General features: G+C 41.3%; 1 protein-coding gene across 6 annotated transcripts in view; it reads right to left on the bottom strand.

Annotated features, from left to right (window-relative positions):
- Positions 1-25663, bottom strand: part of LOC110524384 (nuclear factor 1 C-type) — a 114436-nt gene that overhangs the window by 19738 nt on the left and 69035 nt on the right. For 5 of the 6 annotated variants that reach the window (XM_036978126.1, XM_036978124.1, XM_036978125.1 and 2 more), the window contains exons 3-4: positions 1562-1633; positions 1018-1092 (exon numbers count right to left, since the gene is read on the bottom strand). The exons of the other annotated variant lie outside the window; for it this stretch is intronic. In XM_036978126.1, coding sequence (XP_036834021.1) covers positions 1018-1092; positions 1562-1633 — 147 coding nt within the window. The remainder of the gene's footprint in view (positions 1-1017; positions 1093-1561; positions 1634-25663) is intronic. 6 annotated transcript variants of the gene reach the window in all.

Below are 25663 nucleotides of genomic sequence, written 5' to 3'. Positions count from 1 at the left end.
AACTGAAAACGTGATCAATGACATGTGACAGATGGCCGAGCTTCTCTCCCTTCAGCTCCCTTCACATTAGCTGTCTTTCAAATCGGATTCAACTCCATTTCTAAACCTAATGAAATAACGGATGCAAATGACAAGTCAGATTGGAGGGTAAGTGAATGGAGATCCCAGGTGGTGACTAGTGAAGCCTGTGTGTGGCTGGGAGGGGATGCTTATTCATACAGAGTGTTTAGAGGCTGGTTGGCCATGTGGGGGCTGTGTTAATGTAGCCCTAATTCACTGCTAATGCCAGGCCTGGTGAGCACAGCATCCCCAGCCAATGCCTGAGCACATAGCCTTGGCAATGTGAATAGAAAATATTGAATGGATATAACATCTGCAAAATCCACCCTGAGACAGATAAAACAACACAAAGGACGAGGAAGTCGTAAAAAAATGTCATTCTAAAGCCATATGATCTGATTCCCAGTCAGAAATCATATTGAGTGTCTGATGGGGTGTAGACAGTAAGGAGAGGTTTACTCTGCATGTTGTCTGTGATTAATGCTGTAAGTGGATTACGTTAGTATCTCCCGCAATCCTGGACCTGGATGTTCCCTACCATCTTTATCATCTAGCCTGTTATACCATCCACGTGTTCCCTATTTCTGTGTATCTATCTGATGGTTTGAATTGCAGTGAAACAGGCAGCATTGCAGAGACTAGGAGCTCAGCTACTGAGGGGAACAGAGTGACTGCCAGAGAGTGGCTGGGAGTTTCCACCCCCTGCCTGCGGGCCAGAGTTAGTGAGCTAGCAATTTTTTCACTGAAGAGGGCTGTCAGAACTTTAATCACCATAGTTTATGTGACACATGTCCAGCTCCTAAGCATGTTGCTGTGTAAGTTATGGCTAGGAAGTTATAATGAAAGTAGCCACACATGACGTTTTAAGAACTAAATATGGATTTGTGTTATATTTTTCCATTCAACCACAAATACATAAAACCACGAGTAGCTTAATAAAAAGGTGTAAAATCTTACTTCTGGACACTTGCACCAGCTCTGTTACATTAAAAACTCCTGATGTCACAAAGCTTTCCTGAAACTCAGGAGCATCTGGAAAACACAGAGATGAGTCACCCTGGAGAGTTCTGTGACATAACACAACAAACATTACAGTAACTTCTCACTTTTAAGAGACATCACAAGACAAGGACACAACAAATGTCAGAGTATCAGCAAGCCAGTAAAACACATTTAAATAATGTTTTAGCCTGATAGAAACCTGTAATATATTGGATTCCATATATTACTGTGAAAGGTATTGTGTGTGTCTGTGGGTACTGGATTCATAACTATCTCAAAGCTTATGTCACTGTCTGGTAGTGTGTAAATGTGTATGAATAATTCAGCGTGTGTTGGTATTTGGATGTGTGTGTGTGTGTGTGTGTGTGTGTGTGTGTGTGTGTGTGTGAGAGTGTGTGTGTGTGTGTGTGTGTGTGTGTGTGTGTGTGTGTGTGTGTGTGTGTGTGTGTGTGTGTGTGTGTGTGTGTGTAAGAGAGAGAGAGTCCTTTGGGCCCCTTACCCATGGTGGCAGCTCGGCTATCCTCCTGATCTGACCCAATACCTGTGCGTGGGCTACTGCTCTGCTCTGACTCTGAAGAGAGGGAAGGAAAGGAAGAGAGAGGGGGTAGAAAGAGACAGACAGAGAGGGGGTGTTGGGGGGGGGTCAGAAACAAGTCTAAACCCAGCATCATTTGTCTTACCACATAAAAGGCTAATTTGAGGGTGTTAAAGTAGTTGTAAACAGTCTAGAAAATAACCTATTTAGTGAGAAATAATGTGACAAATATTAAAAAAGTTAAGCACTATATTGAATAGATAGTACTAAAGCTATTAAAACAAGTAGGGTTTCAATGTGAAACATGACCCAAATACCTCACTTAATAACTTCCTTGTTTAGGAAATGTAACACTAATCCAATTGCAAAAAAGGTTTCTGGCAGGCTATTTTAGTTGTTTTGCCAAAATGTACACTCAGTGAAGCATCACAACAATGGCAAGGCCACACAATCCAACCAGAAAACCAACTTTTATTTGTGTGAACTGACACCTGTCAAATGCAGATAATACAAGTAAATCCATAATGTGCGGTCCAAACCAGAAGAACCCTAGATTTACCACAAAGAGTCTGGCTGGCATTCCAAGTGAACAGCAGTGAAAACCTAAAAAATAAATAAATGGGTCTCTCTTCTATCAGATAGGCATGACTCCACTCACAGATCAAAGCCACACACATTCCACAATGCTCCATATGTTGGAGCTTAGAGAGGGAGGGAGCGCCTCATTGAGATCTTCACATTGACTCCCCATCACTAGAACAAGCACCCTGCTTCCCTCTACACTGGACAAGTGAGCCAGACATAGGGCTGTTGCGGTGACCGTATTACCGCCACCCCAGCGGTCACGAGTCACGAAGGCAGTCAAATTCCACATGACCGTTTAGTCACGATAATTAGGCTTCTCCAAGCTCTGATGCTGCTGGACATTAGTAGCCTACCAAATTGCGAACTGCCTGGTACTCAGCAATCTATTGTCCCACGAAACACTCTGACATCAATGCTCATGTTGCGCAACATTTCTAAAGGCTATGCAATTGCGGGAGAAAACAGAGTGATGGCCGCTAATAAAAAGACGAGGATCCCATCGGCTTTCTATAGGCTAGGCCTACTATATTTATTTCTCAACTTTCCTAATATTACGCACATTGCTTATATTTACAATAGGAGTATAGCCTATATGGCTGGGATGAAGAAGAAAAAACATGGGGAAAAGCGTAATATTTAAGTGCATAGACAACATTTATTTTTTCCCACTGCCCCAGTTTCGATACAGGTGCACGATAATGGTCCATTCTAAATCAAAGTAAATGTCACACATGATTTAGTATATGTAAAGACAAGTTTAATACAAGAATAGTCTGATGGTGTCAATATTAGCCTATCACTTGTGAATTATATATTACCACTTGTGAATGACGCCCAGCATAACAAACAATGCCTTTTTTTGGCAACTTGTTCTAATCATAGTTGCACACCTCATGTAGCCTAGCCCATAGGCCTATATGTTTTAATAAGGTTCGTATCACAACTAAAGTGGCCAAATAACTTCTTAAAATTAACCACATTAATCTGCTTTATAAGGTATGCCTAACTGGCATACAAGCAGCGAGTGAGTTTCAAGTTGGGGGGAAGATAATTTTCACTATAAAAATGCACCTTTATAATAAAAGCATTAACATGCTTTTGATAATGGTGTTTTCCACTAATGGAACATTTGTGTTTATAGCCTACTGCCATGTGCGCATTGCTATGCTTATAATGTGAAGAAATAGCCTAATAATAATAGGTTGACCTTTACCGTGGAGGATAGATTGACATAGGCTGGTGCTTTTGTTGTTCGTTAGAGCTACTCATCTTGTTGACTGACAAAAAAATATCTTCAATATGCATTGGATTGGATAAGGACGCGTGCAGTTGCATCCCCGATGTGTCTGTCTTAACTTGTAGCCTGTGAGAAGAAAGACCCAATCACGTGACAGAGAGCCGTGTGAGTGAGAGACGCTTCCGATTGCGCAGCACACTCAGGGAGAAGTGCACAACGCAGCACTCCGGGCCGCCAAAGGCATGGATATTTTTAGGGTGCATTACGTCCACAAAGGGGATGCCGACGTGGAATTCGAGGCATTATCAAGTGCTTGTCAAATTGTGAATGAGAGACTATTGGAGTGTGTGCAGCCTGAGGAAAAAACAGCCTAACAATGTATTAAAAATCATTTCATAGAGCCCAACTAACGTTACATTAATATGACTAAATGAAGCATATAGGAATACCTATTTCTTTGTTAACCGCTCAACACAGAATAGCTGCATGTGCGCACTCCCTCAAATCGTTTGGAGAAAATATTTATTTTAGTTTCTTCATATTCTAAAATAATGCCACGGAATTATAAGTAAATCTTGTCTTCTAAATGAACTAACATAGCCCACAGTCATATGGCACAGCCACATCACCTAACATAAGGACAACTCAGAGTTTGGTATTATTTTCTTCTGAAATAGACTACATTTTCTTCATATCATGCTTCTTTAGACCTGTCTAAAATAAATAATGCATTTATTGTGCAGGTGTAGGCTATATTACATGGATTGATTAGACTTTTTAATATGCCCTCAGACAAAATTGCTGGCACAATGAGCATAAGAAAGAGAGAACGAGAGCAAGACTAGGCTAGACAGACTGGCACACACAAAGACCCGTAATGCCCCAAAGACAACGCTCTGGAAAACAAATACATAGTTTCCATATTTTCTTTCATATATTTTAGAACAAAGTTTATATTAGGGTTTGTAGCGGTTTTTGGGAGGGTGGGAGTGCAGGGCATCATGCCATATGATGATGCAATAAAACGATGTCCGAAGCAGGACACCATCCATTTTCCCTACCAAAGGAGTTGACGGCCATTTTGTTAACTGTTCAAATCTTATTGTTAGATTTTCAAGTAATGTCTTACTTTTGATGGTTTTATCATTCCAGGATTGTAAGAGTTAACGAACAAATCACCAACACCTCTGCAATACCATTTAAACGTGATAAACTTAGAAATGTCAGAATGGATATTAAATTACCATTGCAGCTGTCCCCTCGTGAGCTTGACCAAAGTTCAATGAGGGTGAAACTGATCTTCTTACTGCCCCACCCTGGCCCTAAACTTGTTATTTTCTTCTTTTATATTTTTTTATTCACATTTCATCAATATAAGCAGTTTGGAAATGTGTTATTGCGTACTTTCTGAATTTGCCGAAAAACTCTCTCTCCTATATCTCTCTCTATCCTCTCCCTCATATTTCCCGACCTCATCTTTGCACATTTCCTATTAATACATATTTATCGTGGCCCTTGTTGTTGCTATTTTCTTTCCAAGTAAGTTATTTCTCTGGCCAGGGATCGCTCAACATAACATCATTTTTTGGCAGACATTTCATGTGCAGAGGAGTTTGCTGTTGGCAGCCATTTTAGATTGCTCTTTCTACCGTCTCTCTTTCACTCACTCTCCCTCCCTCCCGTCTCTCTTTCTCGCCCAGAGCAAGAACACACAAAGTACAACTAACCCTGTTGAACAGTGCCAGCATGCCCCTGTGCCAAGTCACCCCTTGAGACGAAAGACAAAAAGACAGAGCAGTGCCAGTGAACTGCTGTTGGCAGAGGGAGAGAAAGAGAGAAAAATAGAGAACCAAAGAGATAAATAAAGAGAGGGATAGAGATGCACATAGTGTGTGTGTGTGTGGGGGGGGGGGGGGGGGGGGGCAGAGAGAAAGAGAGAATGTTTTGTTAAAGAAGTCACTTAACGAGAAAGACATTCTAGCTGAGTTACTCTGGAATCACAGTGAGTCACAGTTAAATTACAACACAGAAAAGACAGCATTACAAGCACAGGGAAGCAAAGTAGCTTCCCTCCTCAGTCCAACCAGGGGACACATGCTTGTCTGTCGTAAACTGACCACAATTACTCATAAAAGTCCCCCACCACCAGAGATATGGTCCAAGATGCAAGTATACTCGTAACTCAGAGATTCATTGTTGTAACACAACCATTTGAGCAGTGTACATGTTCCCATAACAGGAAAACAACAAGGCTGGTGAATTAGAATTTCTACCATGCTCCCAGTAGTTGGTTTCATTTTGATCTCATGACATTATTGTAAATATAGCGGCTGGCTAAAGCCAACAGCAGGCTGAAGTGGACAGAGGAAGCCAAGAAATGCATTTGTAGGCAAGGCTGTCTATTCACAGTTACCCTGGTGCCTGGGCTGATTTGGAGAGAAAACCATTGGCTTCTCCCAAACCCATTTCCCATCAGTCACTCAGTGAGAGGAGCTATTTCTCCAGCAGCTCTGTTTCTGGCAGAACTAGAACCCAAGCTATGATGATGTGACAGTAGGCCAGCATAGGCCAAAATACTGAAACAATTATGACTGGTCTGTTCCCTTACAACCGAGAGCAGGAATTTCATATGAATCACAGACATTGCTGTGTTCTCAATACCACATCCCTTACTGGAGCCATTATGAAAAATAACTTAATAAACATGAACCATTATGAGAAGCTTTAATATGTAGTGATAATGCACTAATTAATGAAGATAACCAAGCTTTTGCCATCTGTGTCGTTGGTATAGAGAAGGCTACCTTGTAACAATTAAACCAGTCAGACCAACTTTCTACTGTGAAATCACAAATGGAATTGGAATTGAATGGTCAATCCAAATCCAATTTATAACTGATAACCTCTCTGTAGTGTGTAACAAGGTAATCACAGTAATGCACTTTTTAGCAGTATTGACAGTGCTGGAGCAAAGCTCATCTAGGCTCTGTCTGGCTGGAGTAAGACCACCCCTTCTTTATGCTATATAATAGATAATTCACTCAAATTCTATCCTCAACCACAGTACCATATATGTTTCCTAAAACATGAATATATACGAAGCTTACTTCTTGCTGTGGTATGTTGAAGCATACTGCATGCTTTACTAGTTTGGAATGATATTGAAAAAATGCAGGTAAATAAAAAAATGTTTAGAGCTTGTGCCCTGACACCAGTGGCTGTCTTTTGTGATCTCTCTCAAATCTAATGTTTACTTGTCACATGCACCAAATACAACAGGTGTAGACATACCCATGAAATGCTTGCTTTACGTTGCAGAGTTAAAAAATTATAATAAAATTAAATATATTAACACAAGGAATAAAATACAATTTTGTTTAGCTATATACAGGGAGTCCTGTACCAGATCAATACGCAGAGAGGGGTATGAGGTAGAGGTCGACCGATTATGATTTTTCAACACCGATACCGATTATTGGAGGACCCAAAAAAGCCGATACAGATTAAATCGGCCGATTTGTATTTTTTATTTGTAATACTTATTTTAACGTAATATAATACATCAATAAAATCAATTTAGCCTCAAATAAATAATGAAACATGTTCAATTGGGTTTAAATAATGCAAAAACAAAGTGTTGGAGAAGAAAGTAAAAGTGCAATATGTGCCATGTAAGAAAGCTAACGTTTAAGTTCCTTGCTCAGAACATGAGAACATATGAAAGCTGGTGGTCCCTTTTAACATGAGTCTTCAATATTCCCAGGTAAGAAGTTTTAGGTTGTAGTTTTTATAGGAATTATAGGACTATTTCTCTCTATACCATTTATATTTCATTAACCTTTGTCTATTGGATGTTCTTATAGGCACTTTAGTATTGCCAGTGTAACAGTATAGCATCCGTCCCTCTCCTCGCTCCTTCCTGGGCTCGAACAAGGAACACAACGACAACAGCCACCCTCGAAGCAGCGTTAACCATGCAGAGCAAGGGGAACAACCACTCCAAGCCACAGAGCGAGTGACGTTTGAAACGCTATTAGCGCACACCCCGATAACAAGCTAGCCATTTCAAATCAGTTACATAAGCCTTGATAGGCTTGAAGTCATAAACAGCGCAATGCTTGACGCACAACGAAGGGCTGCTGGCAAAACGCACGAAAGTGCTGTTTGAATGAATGCTTACGAGCCTGCTGCTGCCTACCACCGCTCAGTCAGACTGCTCTATCAAATCATAGACTTAGTTATAACATAATAACACACAGAAATACGAGCCTTAGGTCATTAATGTGGTCGAATCCGGAAACTATCATCTCAAAATGATTTTTTCAGTGAAATACGAAACCGTTCCGTACTTTATCTAAGGGGTGTCATCCATTAGTCTAAATATTCCTGTTACATTGCACAACCTTCAATGTTATGTCATAATTACGTAAAAATTCAGGCAAATTAGGCGGCCCAAACTGTTGCATATACACTGACTCTGCGTGCAATGAACGCAAGAGAAGTGACACAATTTCACCTGGTTAATATTGCCTGCTAACCTGGATTTCTTTTAGCTAAATATGCAGGTTTAAAAATATATACTTCTGTGTATTGATTTTAAGAAAGGCATTGATGTTCATGGTTAGGTACACATTGGAGCAACGATACGCACCGCATCGATTATATGCAATGCAGGACACTAGGATATTACTAGATATCCTAGTAATATCATCAACCATGTGAAGTTAACTAGTGATTATGATTGATTGATTGATTGTTTTTTATAAGATAAGTTTAATGCTAGCTAGCAACTTACCTTGGCTTACTGCATTCACGTAACAGGCAGGCTCCTCGTGGAGTGCAATGAGAGGCAGGTTGTTAGAGCGTTGGACTAGTTAACTGTAAGGTTGCAAGATTGAATCCCCCGAGCTGACAAGGTGAAAATCTGTCGTTCTGCCCCTGAACGAGGCAGTTAACATACCGTTCCTAGGCCGTCATTGAAAATAAGAATGTGTTCTTAACTGACTTGCCTAGTTAAATAAAGATATAAAAAAGGTGTAAAAAAAAAATCGGTGTCCAAAAATACCGATTTTCGATTGTTATGATATCTTGAAATCGGCCCTAATTAAATCGTCCATTCCAATTAATCGGTCGACCTCAAGTATGAGGTATTTGAAGTAGATATGTACATTGACAACTTAGATGGAATGCTACTGTGGATGGTACAGTAGCTGACTCTATAGCCACTACTATCTGTAATATCTTTAATCTGAGCTGAGAGGAAAGCCTTTGTCCTCAGGCCTGGAGGGAAGCCAAAGTAATTCCGCTACCCAAGAGTGGTAAAGCGCCTTTACTGGTTCTAACAGCAGACCTGTACTGTAAGCTTGCTGCCAGCTCTAAGCAAACTGTTGGAAAAAATTGTGTTTGACCAAATATGACCAAATTTCTCAATAAACAAATTAACAACAGACTATCAGCAGACTTATAGAGAAGGGCACTCAACATGTACTGCACTGACACAAACGACTGATGATTAGTTGAAAGAAATTGATAATAAGAAGATTGTGGGAGCTGTACCATTAGATTTCAATGCAGCCTTTGATATTATTGACCATAACCTGTTGTTGAAAAACTCATGTGTTATGGCTTTTCAACCTCTGCCATATCGTGGATTCAGAGCCATCCATCTAATAGAACTCAAAGGGTTTTCTTTAATGGAAGCTTCTCTAATGTCAAACATGTAAAGTATGGTGTACCGCAGGGCAGCTCTCTAGGCCCTCTACACTTTTCTATTTTTTTACCAATGACCTGCCACTGGCATTAAACAAAGCATGTGTGTCCATGTATGCTAATGAAGTCACTGAAACCCTCAACAAAGAGTTTTGTTTTGGAATGGGTGGCCAGTAATAAACTGGTCCTGAACATCTCTAAAACTAAGAGCATTGTATTTGGTACAAATCATTCCTTAAGTTCTAGACCTCTGAATCTGGTAATGAATGGTGTGGCTGTTGAACAAGTTGAGGAGACTAAATAACTTGGTGTTACTTTAGATTGTAAACTGTCATGTTCAAAATATATAGATTCAATGTTTGTAAAGATGGGGAGAGGTCTGTCTGTAATAAAGAGATGCTTTGCTTTTTTGACACCATACTCCAAAACGTAAATTCTGCAGGCACTAGTTTAGTCTAATCTTGATTATTGTCCAGTTGTGTGGTCCAGTGCTGCAAGGAAAGATCTAGTTAAGCTGCAGCTGGCCCAAAACAGAGCGGCATGTTTTGCTCTTAATTGTAATCAGAGGGCTGATATAAATACTATGCATGCCAGTCTCTCTTGGCTAAGAGTTGAGGAGAGACTGATTATTTTCATAAGAAACATCAATGTGTTGAAAATCTCAAATTGTTTGCATAGTCAACTTACATACAGCTCTGACACACACACTTATCCCACCAGACATACCACCAGGGGTCTTTTCACAGTCCCCAAATCCATAACAAATTCAAGAAAGCGTACAGTATTATATAGAGCACTAATTGCATGGAACTTCCTTCCATCTCATATTGCTCAAATAAACAGCAAACCTGGTTTCAAAAAACAGATAAAGCAAAACCTTAAGGTACAACGCCTCTCCCCTATTTGACCTAGATAGTTTGTGTGCATGTATTGATATGTAGGCTATGTGTGCCTTGAATTTTTTTTATGTAGTTCTGTCCTTGAGCTGTTCTTGCCTAATGATGTTCTGTATTATGTCATTCTGTATTATGTTTCATGTTTTCTGTGGATCCCAAAAAGAGTAGCGGCTACTTTTGCAACAGCTAATGGGGATCCTAATAAAATACCAAACATACCAATACATGAAGGCTGGGTAAAGTGATTAGTTATAGGGATAGATAATAATGAGTCAAATGAAAAACAGAGTAGCAGCAGAAAATTCCTGGATTCACCTGCTCAATCTGCCATGGAAAGAGCAGCTGTTCCTAATGTTTTGTTCACTCAGTGTAGTCTTGTGAGTGTGCATAGAGTCAGTGCAAGATCGGGTCAGTGCAAATAGTCCTAACCATGTAATTAAATATTTAGCAGTCTTATGGCTTGGGGTAGAAGCTGTCTCAGATCCATCTGGTCCGAGAGCCGACGCTCTGGTACCGTTTGCTGGTACGTCTCAGTGTACATCTATGTCTCAGTGTTTGTGTGGTAAGATTGTTCCGCTCACTGCAGCTGAGCTTAGAGCCTGGCTGGCAAGGCCTTCATGCCGGGAGAACAAACCAAACAATGGCGTTCTGCCCCAGCAACAGAGCTAGCGAGCTCACCGATCTCCCTTCATTTTGTCTGCCTCACTCTCTCCGTCTCGGTTTTCCCTTCAGCAACCCCAATCAATTTCACGTCGCCAATTCAATTTCAAACCTAATTTTTGGGAATTACAAGAACATAGCCAACGCAGAGATATTACTGCAAAAAACGTTGGTGGTCACTCTCTCCCCATCTGTTCGATTTCTTTCCCCCTCTTGCTTGCACTTCTCTGCCTCGCTTCTTTCCCTCCCTCATTTTCTGCCCATGCAGACAGTCTGAGTTACAGCTATCGACCGAGCCCCAGCAGTCCTCCCCACCCACAAACTCCCTACGCTGTTTAACATTTAGAATGGATGGTGTGGAGAATGTCCGAAAAATACAGTCAATAGAAGAGGACTGATCCATTAGACCAGATTCCACATAGAAACCAAACCCACAGAAAACTTTTATTGGCCAAATTATCCAACCATCTAATGAGTTCCATGGTATTGTTAAACATAATCCGAATGTATTCAGAATAAATTGCAGAAACCGCTAATTTACATTCAAGGAAGCTAACCTCTCTTGTAAACAAAGCAAGTGCTGTCTGCACTGGCGTGGCTGGCAAATGGTCGCTTTAATCCTGTTTATACTCTATATTTCAAGATAGACTTTCCTACAGCTTAAGCCTGAATCTGGGTTATTGCTGAAATACACAGTAAACCTGCTCTGATGACACAATTCCTAGCAGAATTACCGAGCCCTAAGTCAGCTTGGAGAGCATTCTTCTTTTAATTCATTCAGAAAAGAATAGCTGAGCATGAGAAAATCAGGCACTGCAGTACTGGCTTTAATTTAATTTAATACAGCCATCCTTTTATGTGCTGGAGCACTAAAGTGTCCTATATACAGTCTGATAGATAGAGGCTACGCTGAGGAGAGCTGGGCAGAGGACAGCCCTAAGTCATGTCTGTCAAACACTACGCACAGCTCTCAAACTGATAAACAACCACGGCCAACAGTAAAACACATACAGAAAAGGTACAGGGATTCGGAGGGGTGAAAAAGTGAGACGCAAGGACAGAGAAGGATGTAGGGAGAGAAGATTAGATGACAGGAAAAATGCAAGAACAGTAAAGGTCAGGTTGTCGTCAAATAAATGTTACGATAATAAAAAATAAATTAATGGGAAAAGTCTGGCATCTGAAAAATATGTCAACAGTAAAAGACACACGTTACGCAGCTGCAAAAAGCCAAAATTCCAGCTCCTCGGCTGGCCGGGCTGAGAACCCAGGAAAGGAGTGGGTTACAGTGAATGTCAGGCATTTGTGTGAAAATGGTGGGCTCTGATAATTGGACCAGCTGGCCTTTTCTTGCAGTAGATTGCAGCTTCCTGTAGTACTGGGTCTTTAAGGGGTGGGAGCAGCGTGACAGTAATAACACACAAGGCTTTTTGCTCTATCAGGAGACTAGAGGAATAGCTACCAGCTTGCGGAAGGGTACTCATTCAGATAAAGGATAAAGTGTCTGGATATGTGTATTTTTCCCCTAAGCACACACATTGCAGTGTTTCCCTAATATTCATTCAGCAGTGGTGGTGCGCCGCTACCAAATTGTAGCCGGCACTCCGAAAAATATGATTTCATTGTAATATATACAGTACCAGGTAAAAGATTAGACACACTTTCTCATTCCAGTTTTTTTATTTTTATTTTTTACTATTTTCTACATTGTAGAATAATAGAAGACAACACTATGAAATAACACATATGGAATCTTGTAAAAAAAAGTGTTAAACAAGTCTAAATATATTTTATATTTGAGATTCTTCAAAGTAGCCACCCTTTGCCTTGATAACAGCTTTGCATACTCTTGGCATTCTCTCAACCAGCTTCATGAGGTAGGGACATGGAATGCATTTCAATTAACAGGTGTGCCTCGTTAAAAGTTAATTTGTGGAACATCTTTCCTTCTTAATGCATTTGAGCCAATCAGTTGTTACAAAGGTAGGGGTGGTATACAAAGAAAGCCCTATTTGGTAACAGACCAAGTACAAGAACAGCTCAAATAAGCAAAGAGAAATGACAATCCATCATTACTTTAGAACATGAAGGTCAGTCAATACAGAAAAGTTCAAGAACTTTGAAAGTGTCTTCAGGTGCAGTCACAAAAACCATCAAGCGCTATGATGAAACTGGCTCTCGTGAGGACTACCACAGGAAAGGAAGACCCAAAGTTACCTCTGCTGAAGAGGATAAGTTCATTAGAGTTCAATTCATTTTTCAACAGGACACTGAACCAACAGGGGCTATTTGGGCTATTTGACCAAGAAGAAGAGAGATGGTGCTGCATCAGATGACCTGCCCTCCACAATCACTCGACCTCAACCCAATTGAGATGGTTTGGGATGAGATGGACCAAAGAGTGAAGGAAAAGCAGCCAACAAGTTCTCAGCATATGTTGGAACTCCTTCAAGACTGTTGGAAAAGCATTCCAGGTGAAGCTAGTTGAGAGAATGCCAAGACTGTACAAAGCTGCCATCAAGGCAAAGGGTGGCTACATTGAATAATATACACATTTTTTTTTACATTTGTTTAACACTTATTTGGTTACTACATGATTCCATGTGTTATTTTATATGATGTCTTCACTGTCTTCACTATTATTTTACAATGTAGAACATTGTAAAAATAAATCAAAACCCTTGAATGAGTAGGTGTGTCCACACATTTGACTGGTACTGTAGATACAGTGCATTTGGAAAGTATTCAGACCCATTGACCTATTCCACATTTTGTTAATGAGTAGGTGTGTCCAAACGTTTGACTGCTATTGTGTACACACACACATATACACAAATATATATATAAAACACCAGTCTCAACGTCAATGGTGAAGAGGCTATTCCGGAACGCTGGCGCTCTAGGCAGAGATGCAAAGAAAAAGCTATATCTCAGACTGGCCAATGAAAATAAAATATTAAGATGGGCAAAAGAACAGAGACACTGGACAGAGGAGCTCTGCCTAGAAGGCCAGCATCCTGGAGTCGCCTCTTCACTGTTGACGTTGAGACTGGTGTTTGGCGGGTACTTTTTAATGAAGCTGCCAGTTGAGGACTTGTGAGGCGTCTGTTTCTCAAACTAGACACTCTAATGTACTTGTCCTCTTGCTCAGTTGTGCACCGGGGCCTCCCACTCCGTTTTCTATTCTGGTTAGAGCCAGTTTGCGCTGTTCTGTGAAGGGAGTAGTACACAGCGTTGTACCAGATCCACAGTTTCTTGGCAATTTCTCACATGGAATAGCGTTTCATTTCTCAGAATAAGAATAGACTGACAAGTTTCAGAAGAAAATACTTTGTTTCTGGCCATTTTGAGCCTGTAATCGAACCCACAATACTCAACTAGTCTAAAGAAGGGCCGTTTTATTGCTTCTTTAATCAGAACAACAGTTTCAGCTGTGCTAACATAATTGCAAAAGGGTTTTCTAATGATCAATTAGCCTTTTAAAATTATAAACTTGGATTACCTAACACAACGTGCTATCGGAACACAGGAGTGATGGTTGCTGATAATGGGCCTCTGTACGCCTATGTAGATATTCCCCAAAAAATCAGCTGTTTCCAGCTACAATAGTAATTTACAACATTAACAATGTCTACATTGTATTTCTGATCTATTTGATGTTATTTTAATGGACCAAAAATGTCCTTTCTTTCAAAAACAAGGACATTTCTAAGTGACCCCAAACTTTTGAACGGTAGTGTGTGTGTATCACCACTTTATTTTAAGAATGTGAAATGTCAGAATAATAGTAGAGAGAATTATGTATTTGAGCTTTTATTTCTTTCGTCACATTCACAGTGGGTCAGAAGTTTAGATACACTCAATTAGTATTTGGTAGCATTGCCTTTAAATTGATTAACTTGGGTCAAACGTTTTGGGTAGCCTTCCACAGTCTTCCCACAATAAATTGGGTGAATTTTAGCCCATTCCTCCTGAAGGAGCTGGTGTAACTGAGTCAGGTTTGTAGGCTTCCTTGCTCGCACACGCTTTTTCAGTTCTGCCCACAAATATTCTATAGGATTGAGGTCAGGGCTTTGTGATGGCCACTCCAATACCTGGACTTTGTTGTCCTTAAGCCATTTTGCCCCAACTTTGGAAGTATGCTTGGGGTCATTGTCCATTTGGAAGACCCATTTGCGACCAAGCTTTAACTGATGTCCTGAGATGTTGTTTCAATATATCCACATAATTTTCTGTCCTTATGACGCCATCTATTTTGTGAAGTGCACAAAATAGATGCCCCGCTGGAATTGTGATACAGTGAATTACAAGTGAAATAATCTGTCTGTAAACAATTGCTAGAAATATTACTTGTGTCATATGCACAAAGTAGATGTCCTAACCGGCTTGCCAAAACTATAGTTTGTTAACAAAAAATGTGTGGAGTGGTTGAAAAACAAGTTTTAATGACAACAGCCTAAGTGTATGTAAACTTCCGACTTCAACCGTATATTGCTGCTTTAAAAAAGGGACAATGCGATATTTGGCCAATTAAACTATTTTCTACTTACCCAGACTCAGATGAAGTCATGGATACCATTTGTTTCTGCGTGCAGTTTGAAGGGAGTTAGCTAATCCCATAGACTTCCAGTCATTGCGCTAGTTATTAATGGCTCCCGAAACTACCTTCAACTACCTTCAACTTACATGCAGATAATTTTTATCCATCAGTTTAGATGACTCTAGATAAGTACCAAAAGGGCTTGATTGCCATAATCTTGCACTATGCCTTTAAGAACAGAGAGACAAATTCTAACTTATATTTGTAGTTGACAGAGCGAGCAGTGGCACAAATGAGAGCCATGAGCTTGATCCCTCATCATCTTCCTACAGTGCAGTGGTGTGCATCAGTTATATTTCAGATGGTGTCAACATAATACCATTTTCTTGCATTTTGGAGTAGAATGTCCTTTTAAAAAGTCACCAGAAGTGCCCTTCTCACAGTTGTTCTACAACCTTTCAAATTAATAAAGTTTTGTCATTTAGCAGATGCTCCTTTCCAAAGCAAATTATAGGAGCAATTAGGGTTAAGCACCTTGCTCAGGGGCACATCAACAGATTTTTCACTTAGTCAGCTAGGGGGATTCAAACCAGCAACCTTTCGGTTACTGGCCCAACAATCTTAACCGCTAGGCTACATGCCGGGAGGGTATTCCCACAGCCCCCCCCTCAGCTAACACGAAGAGCTATTAAACAACAATAGTGACTAGTCGTGAGCCTCAATCGCGCCAGGAAAGGCCTCGTTTATTTTGTGTGTAAGAATGATGAAACTCTATTTTTCCTGCTTTTCCAAAAGCCACAATATTAAAACCAGATGTGAATGCCGTGTACTTTTCAAGCTATTTTTTGACAGATTTCATTGACTTATTAAAATATATATTTATATAAAAATGTTTAAACCACCCACCATCCCCTTTGGATTGGATATAAAGATCTCTCCCTAAAATCTGAGCACAACATATCATTTGTGGAGTGGCCTGCACACAAAATCTTGCAGATTAAATAATAAATTATAAAACACACGCACACCTTAACACATGGTAACATAGTGACACCACGCTCAAGCATCCCCGTATCGACAGGGTGGCACAGTGACTGTGTGGCAGCCTGTCTTGGCCTCTCCTTCCTGGGTGGGCACCTAGGTGGCGCGGCCTGTTTGGCCTGTTTGTGTTGGAGACAGCTACAGGAGTCTTCCCACCACCACCTGGAACCTCAACAGAGAAGAATTACCACCAGGCAGGCAGGCTGTCCTTCACGCTCCCCTCTTTCTTCCATTCACAGCAGATTCCCTTTCAAATAGGCTTTTGGCTTGGCAACAATGTAGTATATCCATAACAAACTCTCACACTCCGTGGTGAGAAGCCCCGGCTAGCTCGCTGATCCCTTTCTTTACACTCTGTCTACAGTTTCCCACTTGCTTCAAGTGGACTTTACTGGAATGACAATAATGTGAGCCAGAGAGCTGAATTGATGGCAAACAATAACATATATCAGACCACAATGGTATGCTCTAGGAACAACTTCATGGACAGGCCCGCCAAAGATGTTAATGTCTCACTTTCCTGCTGCTCTCTGTCTACCCAGCCCATTTTTTACACAGATATTTTTACACAGAGGGCCAATTCCTTGTTATTCTGTGTGGTCAATGATAATTTCACAGCAGACTCACATAATGTTCACCAAGACAGTTAGTTACACTAATATACAGTGCATTCGGAAAACATTACGTTATTGCCTTACTCTAAAATGGATTAAATTTTTAAAAATCCTTATCAATCTACACACAATACCCCATAATGACAAAGTAAAAACCTTTTTTAATTTTTTTTTTGCAAATGTATTCCAAATAAAATTTCAGAGCAAAAATCAGGCCATGAGGTCAAAGGAATTGTCCGTGGAGCTCCGAGACAGGATTGTGTCGAGGCACAGTTCTGGGGAAGGGCACCAAAGCATTTTGGTAGCATTGGTCCCCAAGAACACAGTGGCCTCCATCATTCTTAAATGGAAGAAGTTTGGAACCACCAAGACTAACTAGAGCTGGCCACCCGGCCAAACTGAGCAATCGGGGGAGAAGGGCCTTGGTCAGGGAGGTCACCAAGAACCCGATGGTCACTCTGACAGAGCTCCAGAGTTCCTCTGTGGAGATGGGAAAACCTTCCAGAAGGACAACCATCTCTGCAGCACTCCACGAATCAGGCCTTTATGGTAGAGTGGCCAGACGAAAGCTACTATTCAGTAAAAGGCACATGACACCTGGCACCATCCCTACAGTGAAGCATGGTGGTGGCCGCATCATGCTGTGGGGATGTTTTTCAGCGGCAGTGACTGGGAGACTAGTCAGGATTGAGGGAAAGATGAAAGGAGCAAAGTACAGAGAGATCCTTGATGAAAACCTGCTTCAGAGCACTCAGGAACTCAGACTGGGGTTAAGGTTCACCTTCCAACAGGACGACGACCCCAAGCACACAGCCAAGACAATGCAGGAGTGGCTTCGGGACAAGTTTCTGAATGTCCTTGAGTGGCCCAACCAGAGCTTGGACTTGAACCCGATCGAACATCTCTGGAGAGACCTGAAAATAGCTGTGCAGCGATGCTCCCCATCCAACCTGACAGAGATTGAGAGGATCTGCAGAGAAAAATGGGAGAAACTTCCCAAATACAGGTGTGCCAAGCTTGTAGCGTCATACCCAAGAAGACTCTGTAATCACAGGCTGTAATCACTGCCAAAGGTGCTTCAACAAAGTACTGAGTAAAGGGTCTGAATACTTATGTAAATGTTATATTTCAGTTTTTGCTCAAATGTTTTTGCTTTGTAATTATGGGGTATTGTGTGTAGTTTGATTAGGGAGTAAAAAACAATTTAATCCATTTTAGAATAAGGTTGTAACGTGGAAAAAGTGAAGGGGTCTGATTTCTTTCCGAATGCACTGTAAAAGCATTACCATTTTAAAAACCTTTTCCAAGTAGGCGTGGCCTGGGTGGATGTCCACCTGTAACCACAGGGGGCAGTGTGGAGGCCAGTGGTGCCCTGAGCACTCACTGCTGATACAGCATGCTTCAGCTTAGATGACCCAGCCACAGCCACTAACTACTTCATTACTGTACAGTGCTCTGCTTGTGAGTAAAGACATTTCCAGCTGCAACATACACACATTCACAACTAGTGGCTTGTCGTCTTGACCAGCCTTAACATAGCGGTGCGCTTGATGGCGGCTATCAAGAAGGATGAGCCTGAATTGATTGAGTGTTTTCGCAATTGATCTTAGTCTACAATACATCTACTGTAATGCATTAAATTAAAGCACTAGTGTAATCAGTCACTATGGGACATTTCATTGGCAGATGCAGATGCTGTCATCCATCCTATTGGTGCAGTAAGCAGCATTGAAGTGAACCAGAGCCAGTGATGTCAGGGAGGCTAATGAGAGTCAGACTGAGGTGGTCTGACACTCTGGTATGTTTACGCCACATGTGAGGGGTGAACCAGCAGCGACCAGAAAGAGAAAGGGAGGTTGTTAAGCAACCAGAGTGGTTTTTGTAAGACTGTTAAGTGTTCTTTTGACGAGACCTCACCACTGTCTGTCCACCACCACAGCACAAATCTGTGAGCTGTCAAGTGCACACTGGGTACACTGAGAGAAAGAGAGAGGGGTGGAACCATGACAGACCTCTGTAGGTCTCATGTTTAGTTTAGATACAGACAGAGATAATGCCCTGTCTAATATGCTGTTGGAGATTCTTTGAAAGTATTGCCTTGAAAGTGAGACCCTTAAAATTCATCTCTCAGTTCAAACCACTTATACTCTTGAGTTGCTACTGTATTCACGTCATAAACAAGTACAATCGTGTGGGAAAACAATTGCGGTTCACCATCTCCACCCATTCAACATAGCATAGATTTACTTAGTTATTACTTTTCATTGGCTTACAATTATGTTTTGTTTATTGCTTGAACAGTCACTAAGATTATATTTGGTTGATATAGTTGCTTATTTTGGATGCAGCAGTTATTAGCTAGAATGTTAACACTCATTGACATACACTGTAGCAAAGCTAGCTAAAGAGCCATTTTGAAGTGCTTTTTTCTTGTTGTATAATGCAGCTGATTTTCATTCATACGAGCCTTACAATCCAATTATGATCCAAAAGTAGTGTGAAATGCACTCAAAAGCAACACGTACAGTGTGTTCAGAAAGTATTCATAGCCCTTGACTTATTCCCCATTCTGTTGTGTTACAGCCTGAATTATGAAATGGATTGAATATTTTTTTTCACATAATACACAAATGTATTAAAAATGAAATACAGAAAAATGTAATTTACACCCACACCCCTAAGTCAATACTTTGTAGAAGAACATTTGTACACGATTACAGCTGTGGGTCTTTCTGGGTCTCTAAAAGCTTTCCACACCTAGATTGTGCCTATTATTCTTTAAAAAAATACTACAAAATCTGTCAAATTGGTTATAGATCATTGCTAGACATACATTTTCAGGTAATGCCATAGATTTTCAAGTATATTTAAGTAAAAAATTGTACTCAGCCAGGAACATTGTCTTCTTGGTAAGCAACTCCAGTGTAGATTTGGCCTTGTGTTTTAGATTATTGTCCTGCTGAAGGGTGAATTCATCTCCCAGTGTCTGGTGGAAAGCAGACAAACAGGTTTTCTGTGCTTAGCTCTATTATGTTTATTTTTTATCCTGAAAAACTCCCCAGCCCTTAACGATTACAAGCATACCCATAACATGACGCAGCCACCACCATGTTTGAAAATATGGAGAGTGGTACTCAGTAATGTATTGGATTTGCCCCAAACATAACACATTGTATTCAGGACATAAAGGTAATTTCTTTGCCACATGTTTTGCTGTATTACTTTAGTGCCTCGTTGCAAACAGGATGAATGTTTTGGAATATTTTTATTCGGTACAGGCTTCCTTCTTTTCACTATGTCAATTAGTTTAGTATTGTGGAGTAACTACAATATTGTTGACCAAATCCTCAGTTATCTCCTATCACAGCCATTAAACTCTGTAGCTGTTTTAAAGTCACCATTGGCCTCATGGTGAAATCCTGGAGCAATTTCTTTATTTTCTGACAACTGAGTTAGGAAGGGCGCCTGTATCTTTGTAGTGACTGGGTGTATTGATACACCATTCAAAGTGTAATTAACAATGTCACCATTCTCAAAGGGGATATTCTTTTTTTCTCTCTCTCTTTTTTTTTTTTTACCCATCTACCAATAGGTACCCTTCTTTGTAATGCATTGAAAAACCGCCCTGGTCTTTGTGGGTGAATCTGAAATGGTTTGAACTTCACTGCTGGACTGAGAGACCTTACAGATAATTAATTGTATGTGTGTGGAACTGAGATGAGGTAGTCTTTAAAAAATCATGTTAAACACTATTATAAGCACACATAGTGAGTCCATGCAACTTATTATGTGACTTGTTAAGCACATTGAGCTTATTTAAGCTTGCCATAACAAAGGGGTTGAATACTTATTGACTAAAGACATTTCAGATGTTCATTTTTTATTAATTTATGGGGTATTGTGTGTCGGCCAGTGACAAAAAAAATCAAAATTTAATCCATTTTAATTTCAGGCTGAAACACAACAAAATGTGAAAAAAGTCAAGGGGTGTGAATACTTTCTGAAGGCACTGTACATTGAGGCTTCCCCCATGTTTTCCCCCAAGGTGGCGAAATAGTGAACACAGACACAGTGCTGAGTATCTCAGCACTCCTATAAAACTTGCAGCGTGTGTCGAGAAACCAGATAGGCATCAAAACAGGAGGTCATCTGAGGCAACCATCCTCCCACAAATGGCTGGGTGCTTGCCCGGGGCCTGCCTGGGTGATGGGATGTGTTGTATAGATGGATGGAAGCTCCAGCTGATGGACTGTGGCTTGGCACTAGTGCCTAAAGGCTTAACCTCAACTACTAGGCAAAATGAATTCCTCTGGAGGGAAAATTGCCTTGTCAAAAGGCGATCTGCTAGAGCTGGGGCCTGGGACTGACTAATATCTTGGGTGTTGATCATATAGACTTTGAGAGGTACAGTAGAACTAATGAGCATGGCTCGTTCAATCAAGTCAATAAAGCGGTAGGAGGGAAAGGGATGAGCGAGGACGTTTCATAGGAATATCTTCATGACGCCCTCTCAAAGCTGTAGCTTTGTTATCCTTAAATAGCAGCACAAGACATGAGAAGATGACTGTGTCCTTGGTTCGGTTGGAGGGTAAAGGCAGTTACAGGATGACGGTTATCTAGCTATCTTCCCTCCTGTAGTTGTGATCCCGCCCCTGACGTAGGCTACGCGGCGGTGAGCTTCACATCGCCCCAGTTTAGAGGGAGGGGTGATTATCTGCAGCGGCAGGCGGCCTGTCCTGGGACTCAGCTCTGCCTGATTACACTGACGAAACGTTGGGCCTGATTACCATATCTGATTTTGGGGAATTAGGGGAAGAGTCACTGCCATGTACTTTGTCATTATCCCCAATCTATACCCAACAGACAGTTAACAACTATCCTAACCTAGCTAGATTCACCAAGATAATACAGTGTGTTGTTTCTGTTTCTGAAACCCTTCTCTGATTAAAACTGGAGAAATGGAATTAAATAACAGACGCTTGTCATTTCTTCTGCATGGTAACTTAAAAACAAGATGAATCAAGGCTGAGGCTCACTCCATCTGTGTGGGATTAGAAAACCTGCGATAGACGGTTATGGTTCTAATCAAAATGATGGTGGAATCAATCACACATGCAGTCCATGAGGTTGAAGGAGATAGGAAGTGACATTTAAAAAGGTTGAAAGACTTTCTGTGTTGACATGCTGTTCTCTCAATATATCATTGGTGTGTTAATGGAACTTTAATATCATACTCTGAACTAAGACTGACACTCTCTGGCAAAACACTTCTTCTAAAGATATGATATTTTACTGTGCAGTAACGGCGACAGGGAGAGAGAGAGAGAGAGAGCGAGTGAGTGAAGGAGGGAGAAGGGGAAAGGGGATGGAGGAGAGTTTGAGGGTGTGATGTGGCACTTGTCCTGAAATGCCCTTCCTTCAATACGTGACTGTTATTCCCCTCCCCCAACTCTCTCTCGCTCCTTCCCTCTTGTTTTTCTCTCTCACTTTCCTCTCTTTATAGTTTTATTGTATGCTTTGTGCAACAATGCAGCAACGTGGCAAACATTAACATTAACCTCAAGCCATCTGGAATCCTCGTTAGAAAGGGAGCTACATCTACTTCTCTCCCTCTCTCTTTTTGCTGCCTCTGTAATGAAGTGTGCTCATTTTTCTGGGCTTCATCCAAGTAACAAAGGAACAAATAGAGAAGAAGTATAAATCAAACAAACAAAATCATGTCATTGTATATCATTACTAAACGCCAATAGGCTACTGTCTAACTAAGTCTGAAAGGGTGAAATATTATTTTACAGCTCAGTGCCGGCACTAACCAAAAACAAAAGTAGACTTCAACTCCAGTGCAGTGTTCTGCATTTCTCCATTAGTGTCCCTATCTTGATACTAACAAAGTGTTACTATAATTTGACACGTGGTAATACAGTATACTGGCTCGGATGCTTGTCTTGATACATTTACAGTAAAGGAAAAAACTCAAAAGTAAAACATAACAGTAATATCAGTGCTTCTGGCTTCACTTCAAGCACAATTTTCTTCAATGTCTTGTCGTTGAAAAGCATCATGACTGCTCTACAATAGCAGACAAGCCCTACAGCATGATAGTGCTTGAAACTAGGCCTGTGTTCCCATGGAGCGGAGCAGCATCCCCGTGCTGTGCTGAGTGCTCAGGGCCCCAGTGGGACTAAGAATAGCATGGAAACCCTGATCAATATGAGAGAGGCAGACAGAGAGAGACACAGCCAGGAAATCCAATCCGCTAGCAGGCTCATCCAGTCACAGAGCGTGTCTTGGGCTGCCAATCTGCAGGTATTCTGCTGATTGGGGCCGATCCAGATGGGAGCTGAGCTGCTGCCTGTGACCGACACACACACACACACACACCACAGATCCGCAATCCAGACCCTTTAATAAAAATACCAGAATGGCTGTGGTTGTGTGTGTGTGTGTCAGAGCTGCAGAGGCACATTCTAGACCAACATACACTTTTAGTGAGTTATTTTTGGATACACATTTACTCCCGTAGAGACGTTTACTCCCCTATAGGCCGAAGACTTGAACACGAGCCAAAGGCATACCGCCTTGCAAATAACTGATGGACGACTCTTTGATTCACAGCATAATTATGGATGGTAAACGCTACAAAATGCACGAGCCATCCAAATACTGTCCAAACAGCGTACTGTACAAAGCCAGTCATTCAGACGGACGATGCGGTCACCCACTTGGAGAACAGGAAACGTCCAATTGAGCCAATGGATTGCAGTTCATGGCTCCAACAAATGAGGCCTGTCTTTTAAATCAAAACAGACTTTATTAGCCATCGGTGCACACGCCATTAATCATATGGATGGATGAGGTTCTAAGCAGATACTTGCAGCCATCAGTGACCTTTGTAACCTGTCTTATTTTGAGCAAAAGGTATTAACACTAGTAATACTTGAGCTTGTCTATTACAGTTAACTTGCATGTTCATAGTTTTCCCAGAGCCAGATCTCCACACCACTCCTATCTATTCATCTATCTAGCCATCTATCTATAGTATCTATCTATCTATCTATCTATCTATCTATCTATCTATCTATCTATCTATCTATCTATCTAGTATCTATATATCTATCTATCTATCTATCTATCTATCTATCAACCATCTATCTATAGATCTACAGTATTTATCTACAGTATCTATCTATCTATCTATCTATCTATCGATCTATCGATCTATCTATAGTATCTATCTATAGTATCTATCTACAGTATCTATCTATAGTATCTATCTATAGTATCTATCTATCTACAGTATCTATCTATCTATCTACAGTATCTATCTACAGTATCTATCTCTCTATCTATCTATCTATCTATCTATCTATCTATCTATCTATCTATCTATCTATCTATCTATCTATCTATCTATCTATCTATCTATCTATCTATCTATCTATCTATCTATCTATCTATCTATCTACAGTATCTCTCTATCTATCTATCTAGCAGTCTGTTGCAGGCTCATTTATGGGGTAGAAATCCCTACAAGAGGCTTGGGGCTGGTAGATGGGGGTTTATGGAGGGAGGCGAGGGTCATGGGTGAATGCAGCTGTGTAACTCAAACCCCCTAAACAGCTGGTGCCAGCTCTTTCTCTGTCGGAGTAATCGCTCACATGCTATTTATTCCAAATAAACATGCATATAAAATATTTCATATTTTTCGGGGGGGGTTTAAGTGTACATTTTCCTGTTCTCAATCAATTTAATAAGGGATTGAGGGAAGAGGCAGAGAAGGATCAAATCTGTTCAGTGAAAAATTCTACCCCCTCCCACTTGGACACTATGCCTATAAAATGTGATCTGGACACAATAAGGGAGAGCCATTTAACTTTTCCCCAATCTCTGGACTAAGCAGTTGTTCCATACTAGGAACATTATCCAGAGCTTATCCTGAACTTGTACCAGATTGTTTTTATTTGATTTTAAATAACTTTTTTTCTCTTACTTTTTTGAATTACTCTGCCTTTTCCAACGTAAACAACCCAGATACTTTATCGCCTGCGTTTATGAAGCATTTATTCCACTGTCTACCTCCTCTCACAACAGTTCAAATCAATAAAATGTACAACTTAGTGAATTTACTATCGTTCTTTTAGGACAGCCCTTTAGGACCAAATCAGTAAAGGACCTAAAACATCTCCTTGTCTCCTAACATGCTGACAGAGCATAACACAGAACACAGGACGAGAGGCACTACAAAGAACCCCAGCCCACTATATCCTGTTCAATATCCATCTCTGCTCTAACTGCCTTCCCTTCCCTCTCTCCTCCCCTTCAGTTCCAGTCCAGCTGCTCTGTGCTGCCCCTGCCCTGCTGGTGCCAACGACCCACTGCTCTGTGCTGCCCCTGCCCTGCTGGTGCCAACGACCCACTGCTCTGTGCTGCCCCTGCCCTGCTGGTGCCAACGGCCCACTGCTCTGTGCTGCCCCTGCCCCGCTGGTGCCAACGGCCCACTGCTCTGTGTTGCCCCTGCCCTGCTGGTGCCAACGGCCCACTGCTCTGTGCTGCCCCTGCCCTGCTGGTGCCAACGGCCCACTGCTCTGTGCTGCCCCTGCCCTGCTGGTGCCAACGACCCACTGCTCTGTGCTGCCCCTGCCCTGCTGGTGCCAACGACCCACTGCTCTGTGCTGCCCCTGCCCTGCTGGTGCCAACGACCCACTGCTCTATGCTGCCCCTGCCCTGCTGGTGCCAACGACCCACTGCTCTGTGCTGCCCCTGCCCTGCTGGTGCCAACGACCC

The sequence above is a fragment of the Oncorhynchus mykiss genome, chromosome 5, assembly GCF_013265735.2.
Source record: "Oncorhynchus mykiss isolate Arlee chromosome 5, USDA_OmykA_1.1, whole genome shotgun sequence".
Lineage (NCBI taxonomy): Eukaryota > Metazoa > Chordata > Actinopteri > Salmoniformes > Salmonidae > Oncorhynchus > Oncorhynchus mykiss.
The sequence above is the reverse complement of the archived record's forward strand: the minus strand, read 5'-3'. Positions and strand labels throughout refer to the sequence as shown.